The 13,129-nt window shown below is 30.3% G+C and overlaps 1 protein-coding gene across 4 annotated transcripts in view; it reads right to left on the minus strand.

Annotated features, from left to right (window-relative positions):
• Window positions 1–13,129, minus strand: part of LOC123673280 (phosphatidate phosphatase LPIN3) — a 340,332-nt gene that overhangs the window by 106,915 nt on the left and 220,288 nt on the right. For 2 of the 4 annotated variants that reach the window (XM_045607763.1, XM_045607769.1), the window contains 2 exons: window positions 7,829–8,183; window positions 7,470–7,538 (listed from right to left, as the gene is read on the minus strand). In XM_045607763.1, the coding sequence (XP_045463719.1) occupies window positions 7,470–7,538; window positions 7,829–8,183 (424 nt within the window). The remainder of the gene's footprint in view (window positions 1–7,469; window positions 7,539–7,828; window positions 8,184–13,129) is intronic. The other 2 variants (XM_045607773.1, XM_045607772.1) reach the window with 1 other exon arrangement.

Genomic DNA, 13,129 nt, shown 5'->3' on the forward strand with positions numbered 1-13,129 from the left:
AAGAGACCTATATTTGTTCCAAAAAAAGCTGTGAGAGTCCTGAAGTATTTGCGACCACTTTTGTCATTGTATCTTGCGAAACACCCGAGAAAAACTCGAAAAACAATGCTGCGTCCATTATACGGACGCAACAGTGTATGGCCCAAAGCCAATGTATGGACGCAACATAGTATGCATAGTGTATATATATATATATATATATATATATATATATATATATATATATATATATATATATATATATATATATATATATATATATATATATATATATATATATATATATATATATATATATATAATATAATGCCACCAAGACAATAGAAGATCTCTTGGCTAACGCCCGAGACGCTTCAAGGAACTCCAAGGAAGTGTGAAATTTAAAAAAAAATATATATATATATATATTTTTTTTTTTTTTTAATTCACCGACAAGCGGGATGGATCCAAGACAACCGGGTCACCACAGCGACCAAGGTTGTACTCAGGAGCTAGTAAGAAATCTTCTGACTGTCCGCGTGGTACCTAGGATGACCTCTTTCTGTGCTTGGCTAATCAGGTAAGTATCTAATTGTAGACGTTTCGTGTTTTCAATCATGTGTGTCTCCACCAGGCCATTTACCGATATTATGAGTGGGAGAATTGATGTTTTCCTCAGACCGTACATTTCTTATTTATTTATATATATGTATATATATATATATATATATATATATATATATATATATATATATATATATATATATATATATATATATATATATATATATATATATATATATATATATATATATATATATATATATATCGGGTGTCCCAAGGTGAGTGGCCTATTAGATTATTATGGAAACTATTGATGGTAAAGATTTCAAATTTTGTGGATAGATATTTGGCCATGTAAGGTACATTTTTAAAATAATTTCGCATTTCCAGTGTTGCCGGATGTGCGACAATTTGGCAACAACTTTGTTATTTTAAATGGGACATCAGGTATTTCTATTTTTTTTATGATACTCCATAAAATATTAAATCTATTCACTCTTACTTTTCCATCCCTATCTTCAACGGTTTTTGAGTTATCAATTATTTTTCGAAATTTTAGATCAAATTGGCGTATCACGAAAATGACTCTAGTTCGCTCAATATTTTAGATTTGAGTCAGAAATTTTGCAAGTCGTTAGATATTGATCTGATCTGTGTCACTGTTTTTGAATTATGGTTGTCAATAATACAGGACGGACCAAAAAAAATCATCATTTGCCAAGTTACAAAATTGTAATAAAGTCTATTTTTTCAAATTAGACACCTAGTATATTTTTCAATTTTTGGAATCAGTACAACACACTCTACAATTTTTCTATTCACGTCCCTATACCTATCTCAACTGGATTCTGAGTTATATGCGTTTATTAGATTTCACATTGATTCAATAAGCGTTAATTTCTTTTGTATTGTTATTTTCTCTGTCATTCATAGATCGATATATCAATGAATCAGTTCAATCCATAAATGTCAAAATAAACAATTATTGCCTAATAGGTGTTTTGTTCCGAGGTTTTCCTATAAATAATGGCTCAAGAAAGATATACACATATAACACATATAACTCGTAATCCAGTTGAGATAGGTATAGGGACGTGAATAAAAAAATTGTAGAGTGTGTTGTACTGATTCCAAAAATTGAAAAATATACTAGGTGTCTAATTTGAAAAAATAGACTTTTTTACAATTTTGTAACTTGGCAAATGATGATTTTTTTTGGTCCGTCCTGTATTATTGACAACCATAATTCAAAAACAATGTCACAGATCAGATCAATATCTAACGACTTGCAAAATTTCTGACTTAAATCTCAAATATTGAGCGAACTAGAGTCATTTTCGTAATACGCCAATTTGATCTAAAATTTCGAAAAATAATTAATAACTCAAAAACCGTTAAAGATAGGGATGGAAAAGTAAGAGTGAATAGATTTAATATTTTATGGAGTTTCATAAAAAAAATAGAAATACCTGATGTCCCATTTAAAATAACAAAGTTGTTGCCAAATTGTCGTACATCCGGCAACACTGGAAATGTGAAATTATTTTAAAAATGTACCTTACATGGCCAAATATCTATCCACAAAATTTGAAATCTTTACCATCAATAGTATCCATAATAATCTAATAGGCCACTCACCTTGGGACACCCGATATATATATAAATAAATAAGAAATGTACGGTCTGAGGAAAACATCAATTCTCCCACTCATAATATCGGTAAATGGCCTGGTGGAGACACACATGATTGAAAACACGAAATATATATATATATATATATATATATATATATATATATATATATATATTGTGAATTGACGAGAAATTGAAGGCTCAATTTTAATTAATAATTTATATTGTAAACTATCAGATGAATCATTTTTGCTGAAGAAGGAGAGTCTCTCCGAAACGTATAATTATATATTTTTTTATATGAAATAAACAACTTCATTAAAAACCTGACACTTCCAAATAAAGAAAATACTATTGACTATTGAAAAGCAGGAAAATAACATGATCAAAATATATATATATATATATATATATATATATATATATATATATATATATATATATATATATATATTGCCAATTGGGCAATTTATATACAAAATTAAAAGATCCTATTCAAACACTATTGAAAAGCAACGTAGTCTATGAAGTAAAATGTGAAGATTGCGAAAAAATATACATAGGACATACATCTCAATGGTTGAAAAGCAGATTGGCATTACACAAATCAGATATTGCAAAACATCCGGATAGATGCGCACTAGCAACCCATGCATTCAATTTAAATCATAAAATAAATTTCGAAGAAGCAAAGGCGTTAAAAACGGAAAAAAATTACAAAAAAAGGTTGATATTGGAAATGATAGAGATAAATAAACAGGAAAATATTATTAACAAAAAAACAGACACAAATAAGTTGAGTGCTATATATGGATATTTGTTAGAAAAATCGGAAGAAAACATATACTTTTTCGATGGTCCAGTTGACGAGTGAAAGGAAGAAGGCAGATTACGAAAGTGTCAAAAACAAACAAAACAATATACCTATCTAGCCAGTTGACACAAAGGAGAAAAAATAAATAAATTAAATATTTTAAGTAGTATATTTTGGTTGTGAAAAAAATGTTTTTATTTTGTTGACGTTTCAAATTGAAGAAAATTATTGTCGTTTTAATGTCCAAAGGATCAATGTGAATTGAATTAAGACAAATGTTTTGTAGTTTTGCAAGTTTCCTAAACATAACCTCACATTCTGTAAGTGAATTATTAACTAAGTTATTGTTAAACTGAATATGTGAAGGATTTGTATTGTATTTCAGAAGCCCTGAAGAAGAATTAAATCGAAAGCTTGGCAAGGAATAAAGAGTTTTCTTTTATTCTCCAAAATAATCGAGTCGTTTGACCCTTATCAATAGTTCACAGTTATACACTAAAGACTCTTAAAAATAAGTTTGAAGTTTAATATATATATATATATATATATATATATATATATATATATATATATATATATATATATATATATATATATATATATATATATATACACATAAGATATCTAGATTAAGAGCCTTTTAGAAATATAAATATTCGTTTAAGGGTATTGAGACTCATGTATCATTTAGGTAAAAAGTGTACTCTTTTTTCTCCACCAAGCTTTCGCAATTTATTTATTGCATCTTCAGGGTTTCTACAATTACAGATATAGTTTATATAAATAAAATTTGTCTACTATAATTTGTTTGTTATTACCGAAATTGAGGTTATGTATTAAAACTTATTGAGTTGTGAGCTCGACATTGCATATTACAGGTATAAACTAATTTGATATAAAAATATAAATAAATTTACACGAATACATTTTAAAAACAACAATGTGATCTGTTCTGATTTGGGTTATTTCGTCTTTTTCATTAGTTGTCAATATGTCTCGATGACAAGTCAGATTGATATGTTTTTAATCGTGATTTTCTTATCATTCATCTAATGGACCGTCGTAAAATTCATATTCTTTTTCTTTTTCTGACAAATAGCTGTAAATATTGCTGAGTTTTTTTGTATCAGATTTCTTGTTGATAGTATTTTCATATTAATCTGGATCATCTCATGAATCAATCTCTTTTGATAGTTTCTTTCCGTTTTGAGTATTTCAACATTTTCAAAATCAACTTTATGGTCCAAGTTTTGAGCGTGGGTTGTAAGTGCACATCGATCTTTCTGTTTTGTGATATCCGATCTGTGTAGAGCTATTCTACTTTTAACCCACTGGGAAGTTTGACCAATATACATACCCTGACAATCTTGACATTTTATCTGATACACCACATTACTTTATAATTCTGTTGGTATTGGGTCTTTGAGATTACTATATAATGATTTTATTGTTTTTTGATTGTAGGTTGCCAATAGAACTTTTTCATTTTTGAAAATATATTTAATTTTCGAGGTCAGTTTGTTTATATTCGGGAATGATGCATAAAATTTTTCCACTGTGTCATTATTCTCCTGTTGTCTACGTGACTCAAATGTTGTATCCGAAGCGTACAGAAGCTTATTCAACAAACCTGTTGGATATGAATTTTGTTTCAAAATTTCAAATAATCTTTTTAATGCATCTTGTCTGAAGGTTTCATGGCATATTTTGTTTATTCTCTCCTTCATTCCAACGATAAAATTAACTTTTATATTCATATTATGGTTTGAGTGGTAATTAATGAATTAATTAGATGCTGTATTTTTTCTGTACCAATTCAAGTTTATGGTGTTGTTATGTCAGTATACTTTTGTGTCGAGAAAAGGAACTTCCTGTTCGTGATCTTCCATCTCAACAGTGAATTGTAAATCTTTACAGTAGGAATTGAAGTATTTCATAGTCTGTTCAATTTGATCTTCTGGTAATGCTATGATGATATCGTGCACAAATTTTTGTAAGAATGGTATTTTAAAATTTAATTTTTTTATGCTGTTATCGAGTAAATCGTCCATAACATATGATGATATAATTGGACTCAGTTTTGACCCCATAGCACAGCCAAATACTTGTTGGTAGAAATTATCACGAAATGTACAATAATTATTTTCAAGAATAAACAGAGTAATTTCCAGGAAAAGCTTTTTTTCGATGTTTGTATGAATTTGAATTATATCCCACTTTTTTTCCAAAATTTTCATTATGTTAGTTTTTTGGAGAAGAAAAAAGAGTACACTTTTTACCTAAATGATACATGAGTCTCAATACCCTTAAACAAATATATATATATTTTTTTTTTTTTTTTTTTTTTTTTTTTTTTTTTTTTTCCCTTCACACTTTCGTGGTTATATAGGATCAACCGGGTGGGAGCACCAAGGTAAAAATCCTGTCGTCACCATATATATATATATATATATATATATATATATATATATATATATATATATATATATATATATATATATATATATATATATATATATATATATATATATATATATATATATATATATATATATATATATATATATATATATATATATATATATATATATATATATATATATATATTTGTTTAAGGGTATTGAGACTCATGTATCATTTAGGTAAAAAAGTGTACTCTTTTTTTTTTTTTTATATATATATATATATATATATATATATATATATATATATATATATATATATATATATATATATATATATATATATATATATTTGGCAGCATGGAAGAAATGAGTTGAATAATTTTTTTCATCATATCAACTCAGTGAATGAAAAAATCAAATTCACTATGTCAAATCTGCGAAACATCATTTAGTTCAGGTTGTAAAAAACGCTCATCTCACTTTTGAAGGTTTATATACAGTAATTTGTCAGATTGAAGCTGTGCTCAACTGACCCTATTACCACATTGTCTTCCGATCCTAATGACCTATCACCCCTTACACCTGCACATTTCCTTGTGGGTGACTCATTGATGGCTGTACCACAAAGGGACTCCACAGAAATTCCCTCTACACGTTTGAAGTTATATAAAAGACTACAGCATATTGCATAACCTTTTTGGAAACGTTGGTCTTCGGAATACCTGACATCTTTACAGCAAACACATAAATGGGAGATTGACGATGTCCAGAATTCGAAGATCGGAACATTAGTTGCATTGAAGGAGGACAACCTACCCCCACTTCAATGGCGTTTGGGAAGAGTCGTGAATCTTATAAAGGACAATATTGTACGTATCGTAAGCATCATGACGAAGTGTTTTCAAATGCAGTGTACATAAAATCAGTCCCCTGCCAATGGAGGTTTAATATCTAGCAAGAATCGAGTCATTACATGTCGCCTGACAATAGGACGCTCATGAAAATCCTTTATTGAAAGTCGAACCTTTCAAGGTGGCCGCGATGTTAAGGCCTGCAGAAGAAGGAGAAGAACTACTGGGATTCTACTCGATGTTTTCTCGCACCATGGTTCCACCTCTAGCGAGTGCTTTCAATAATTCAGTATTCATGGGTTAGTAACTCAGTATTCATCAGTCATTTCACATTCAAGTATTCAACAAGTATTCATTCGTATTCACAAGTTATTACTATTATAACATTACAGTTATATTCAGTGTTTGTGTTAACATATTAAACAAGTAAAAATCATACGTATTTTCCTTCCATCCACAAATCAGCTAGAGATAGGCCCATCCTACACTTGGCCTTTTCCGATTTGATGTTCGTTTGCGTATTACCATTTGGAACTCGTTATTGTGTTGATTTTCATTTCGTGGGGTGCTTGCTTTCATTCCGGCTTGTGCTGAAGTTGGATGTTGTGATAGCTGTGACTGGTTTGTTCTATGGTCTTGATGCGTAATTTTGGGATGACATTCTGTCATCGTTGTTGTCTTCGTCGCGTAGTTGTCAGTCTCCAGTAGTTCTTTTTTATGTAGTTCCATATGAGGTTCTTTCGTATCTGTGAAGTATCTGTCTTTCTTTATTTTTAGTATTTTATCACTGTTATCGTTTTTTCCCCTTCTTTATGCTTGTATATGTTATCTGTTCTTCTATTTTCGAGGATCCTAATCTTTTTCATTAATAATTGATTATTGTGAATCAATATTTGGTTTTTTCTCTTCCACAGCTTTAAGGAGTTCCTTTAAGTAAGCGTTATCAATATTTAGAGTTTTCAGTTGTTGGTTTACGGTTTCTACATCCATTTGGACTCAATGTTTACATGTTGTTTGTTTTTGGTTCGCTGACTGTGTCAAGCATCTTGGTTGAAAACTTTCATTGCATTTGAAGTACTTAATATTTCAACCACTTTCTTTTTACAGTGAAAACACTTGCTTTTCAAAATTCTTTCATTTCTATCAGAGCGATCTTCTACGTCTTCCGTATTCGACGCCATCTTGAATTTATTTCCATATATAATAAATATACAAGATGCTTGCCTTTTTTATGATGTGAAATACACGTTCAGCCCACGAAAGATCACTTGGAATCACCACACCCAGGTCCACCTGAGAAGAACAAGAACAATTTCAACGCCGGCAATGTAATACGTCAAACCTCGATTGTTTTTACCCAAATGTAGAATTCGACACATGAAGCGTTCGATTGCATCAAGCGTTGGCTTTTATCGTTTCGAAAGATATTATTTACTAGCATATGAAATTAATTCAAAGGGAATTTGACACAATTTCGTTTTATTTATATTTTTCCGGAACCTTTTGATCATAGTGTAGGTATGTTACAAAATACACTAAAATCAGTCTCATGTTTCTACTAAATCGAATTAAATTACACTTACATTTATTTTATTTCCATAACCAGCATAAAAAGGATGAGACTCAGATGGAAATAGTGCTTTGATATCAGTCAAACACTGGATTTTGAACTGTTCAGGCTTCTTCTCTATAACTTCCCTATGAAAAGCTAAAATTAGAGATGTAGGGTTCAAAAGTACTGGTCCAGCTGGCATAGAAACATCCTCTTGTTTGATGGATTTGAGATAATCTCTAGTAACCCGGGCTTGGCCGATGGCTCGAGCACTAAGGTAAAGAAGATTGTACCCATTATCCGCTATCTTATGAAACAGTTGAGCTACACCTTTCTGAGCCCAGTTATTTCCTACAATTGGAAGAATATGTCCCAGAACATCAGATCTGTAATGAATATGTAATTCATTAATTTGTTTTCATGGGAGAAAATAAGAAAAATCAAAATTATTCATTGAAATGTGAGTAATATTATATATACAGGGTGATTCACAGCGATGGCCTATTAAACGTTCATAGAAAATTAATGATAATTTTTCGCTGAAAATTTGCAAGTTGGGGTTTGAGATGATGATCTTTCTACCTGAAATATTTTCAAATTTCTAAAACTTCCAGTTTTACCGGAAACATACACTACTTCTTCATTTCAAATCGCACATTCATTATATTACTGCATCATTAGATAGATTTTTGGATGAAAACTACAGCAATATGTTTGTTAAAAACTCAACGGTTCATGGGTTAATGAAATTCTTATAAATAGAATGGCGATGACAAGAAGAATGGTGACCCATTACCAACTTAATTTCGATTTTCCACAGCCACCCGGGAAGCCAATAATTCCTTGGGCGCCTACTAATATAGTAAGGGGAGCAACAATATAGTATAATATATTTATATTATTGAGAAATCCAAACGACAAAATTCCTTTGAAAAACCAGTGAATCTAAGCCGCCGCCGCCCGTGTGCAAGCTGTTCTAAGTCTTACATAGGCCAGACGAACCGAAGAATGTCTTCAAGAATAAAGGAACATAAAAACAATGTAAGGAATAAATACAAAGAATATTGGGAATATTGGAAACGATTTTATTCTATTGTTTAATTTATAACAACGCCGACGTTTCGAAACAGTTCGTTCCTTATTCAAGGCTAAAAAAAAATAAATAAATATATAAGGCATACAATATGACATAATATGAGAACACATTACCTAGTTATGACAAACAATATCGTACGCTTATTAAAATCATTAAGACAATTTTTCAAGGAATCAAAAATCTTTCACACCGCAGATGATCAACATAAACATCCATCAAGTTATTTCCAATATGTCAATGACATGAACATACGATTACGATAAAAAATATTAAATGAACTTAACACTATTGATGTGGCCAGTACTCATCTTCCAATTATATTGTTATAAATCGTGCTAAGGTGTTGTACATTTTCTCTATGATTAACTAAACTATGTAATTTACTTTTATATTAATCATTTCGCTCATATTTCTTCTTTAACCAACTCCTTCCCTATCAAGAATCTGTACATTATCAAAATCAAATTTATGACCCAAAGTCATTTGATGTAAAGTTGAAGCTGTTTCATTAAAATTTGTAACATTCTTACTATCATATTTATGTTGTTTTATTCTATCTCGTAAATATTTTTTTGTTTGGCCAATATAACACTTGTTACAGTCAGCTCAAGGTATCTTATACAGGGTGGCTACTTTTTTAATGGGATTGTATTGGTAACTTTTAAACCATAAGAGTTAGAAGGTCGGTCAAATGGACAAAAAGTTGCATGCATAGAAGCATTATCAAGCAGTTCAAACAAATCGAGATTATCAGGACCAGGTTTCGAGATATCATAAGAAAAGTAAATTATGTCATTTTGATTTTACTTTTTTTCCCACTTCATTTCAAATATCATCAAAAAATGTTACAGGAATTTTTTATTCGACAGTAAATTATCCTCAATTTGACGAAATCAGATTCGTATCCAACGTTTCGTACTCTCTGGGCCACCCTCAACCTCATTTTTTTCAATACGCTGAATTCAACGATATATCATACAATGACATTCAAAGTAGATTTTCAGATGATTTTGACCCTTATCGAATTTTCTTTGGGTCGGATCTGTATTACCTTCATTTAGTTTAATTAACAACATGCAATATGCAATAAATTTCGATAAGGAATAGCGCTTTTGGATGTGGAGATTCAGAGGACTGAGAGTGTAGAACTGACTACAAACTGGTTTGTCAAGCCAACAAAGTCAGGTAGAATATTGAATTTTCATTCAAACAACCCAATCAACCATAAGATGAGCATCATAAAGGGACTACTGTACAGAATGATGAACTTGAGTCATGTTTATTATCACGATGCCAACCTGAGATGAATAAGGACCATCTTGAGGAATAACAACTACCCCAAAAGTTTCGTCAACCAGTGTATACATTCATTTCTCACGAACCATGGCCTCACAAGTGTTCAAGAGACTACATCAGATAGCCGATACTTCAGATTTCCCTTCATACAGGGCCTTTCACAAGCAAATAATTGTGCCCTCAATAACAATACCCAGTTGGCATACTATAATGTACAAACCACCAATTTCCTGTTTACACGGTTGAAAGATCCTACACCTTTGAACATGTTGTCAAATGTGAGTTACAGAATACCTTGTTCGTGTGGAAAATCATACATAGACCAAACTAAGCAATATTTAAAGTTGAAATTAGGACAACACAAAAATGATTGTAAAAATCACAATCAGGCCAAAGCAAACAAAACAGCTTTGGCTTTACATCACTTTAGTACTGGACACGATTTCAAATTTGAAGAGACAACAGTTTTGGATAGGGAGTCCAATTGGTTTAAGCGGAATAGGGGAGAGATGGTACAAATTCAATTGACTGAAAACATTAATCTTAGAACTGATTGTTTGAGTTTAAGCGCTATATACTATAACTTCCTAAATTTATTTTCCCGACACAGAATTTAAATGTTTGTAATTTATTTTGATTTTAATTGTATCATTTGTTTCTGAGTGTCCGTTTTCTTGTGGGGGTGGGAGCGTCCCGTCATTACAGTTTGTTCGAAAATTATCTAAAACTAGTTTTCATACATCTGCACGCCAACTTAACACGCGAATATTTGTTTATTTTATATCATATGTCTGGTAATACGCTGACTTGTGCGATTATTTATTAAATGAAATTTCAATTTTTACAAAGTTTGAATGAAGGATTGACGGACGCTTTCCGCTTCCGAGGTATTATGAGGTTACATTTTTCACTGTTATTTCAGGTATTTATCTGTGTTTCTTTGTAGATCTTTGAAGAAGCAACAATAAAGTTGCGAAACGTCGCTTAAAGAAATGACTCAACGTCTCTCATTTTTAAACTTATTCCACTCTCAAGTGAATTTATCCATATTATTGAAGATAAGGAATACGACAGTGTTAGATTTAGTATAAAAAATTATGTAAATTATTATTATTTTTGTTTTATTATAGTGTTTTCTGCCCTATGTTATTTTGATCAGATTTTTTGCCTACATATTTTATACATTTGATTGTTCATCCTGTATGTTAAATTTGTTTGTTCTCATTCTAATTGTGCCTGCTAATATTTAATTTCAACATTGTTGTTTCGTCACTTGCAATATTCTTTTTTTTAATATGTCTTGTTTTGACTAATTGAAGCTCCTGGGAGGGGAGTGATGTAGAAACAAATATAATATTTATTATTTTCAAAAAAATCATAGGACTATAAATTCTCCAATATATTATTAATTATTGTCATTAAAATTATACGAATATAAATTCCTAAATATTTTGATAATAAAGTGGCAAGTCCGTATATATGTAACAATAGTAAAGAATAAGAGATCTGCCATCAGAACACATAATGTTCTCGTATATATCGATAATTGATAAAGTGACAGATCGCTCTCAAACTTTCTTTCCCTGGCCTTCAAGTAAGCTATATAACCTGTAAGTACGTTTTGATAAGTGTTTTGTTAATCCTTACCCGAATCCAAAATAATAAAACAGTTAGAATAATTCGAGTACTGGTTACCCGAGTACACAAGAATAAGAATAAACTAACATGTGTGAATCTGAGCTACTCTTGCGCGATTTTGTTCTACAAGGTATGGCAAAATGAACGCATTTGGGTGAATGAGAAAAATTTAATCCAACACCGACCAAGAATTCTACAGTCATCGGAAAAATGAAAGAGGTTTTGATGATTTCGACGATAATGTTTGGCAAAATTCTGTGACATAATGTTAAAAAACTATAGATGAATATTTTTTGATCAAATCTATTCCTCCAGTTAATTTCAAAGTCAGGATCGTCATACCACAGAGAAAAGATTTTTAGTGGAATATATATATATATATATATATATATATATATATTTTTTTTTTTTTCCCTCACACTTTCGTGGTTATATAGGATCAACCGGGTGGGAGCACCAAGGTAAAAATCCTGTCGTCACCTTCATATATATATATATATATATATAATATATATATATATATATATATCTATATATATATATATATATATATATATATATATATATATATATATATATATATATATATATATATATATATATATTCTTTTGAGAAAGAGCAATACAAAATATAAATTTCAAACAATCAAGCATATGTGTCGATGAATCTCAGTATTAGCAGAGGAAATGTAACGGGGCATCATACATTTCAACGTATGATACAAGAGAACAGATAAAAACCTCAGCAAAAACTCTGTCTCCCCGTATCGGTGTAGTGACTGGTTTGTGTAAACGTTTACAGAATATATATGAAACACTAGATGAGATTAACAATTAAAATTTCCACTACATATTCTGATCAATTTAATCAAGGTATTAACCTTGATTAAATTGATCAGAATATGTAGTGGAAATTTTAATTGTTAATCTCATCTAGTGTTTCATATATATTTCATTTCATATATATTCATATATATTCAGTTTGCCTTAACCTCATACAGGAAATTTCCATTCAGACAGGAAAGTCCATCTAAAACATTTTTGTGTGCTTAAAATTTTATGCAACAATCATGTCATTGTAGTTGAAAATGTTCTTTACTGGAATATTACAGTTCGAGAATATAAAAATGATCAAATTTCAACTCAGTAGAATAACATATAGTAGCAGTAATGATGTGACAAAAAAAGCTATTCACGACGCAATTATCTGAAAGAATCGACATCAAAATTGAATACAATCGCATAAATATTATTTTCAACTTTAGGGTTTAAGAAGCGTGGGCCTATGGTCGCATTATGACA

Source organism: Harmonia axyridis, chromosome 1 (assembly GCF_914767665.1).
Source record: "Harmonia axyridis chromosome 1, icHarAxyr1.1, whole genome shotgun sequence".
NCBI lineage: Eukaryota > Metazoa > Arthropoda > Insecta > Coleoptera > Coccinellidae > Harmonia > Harmonia axyridis.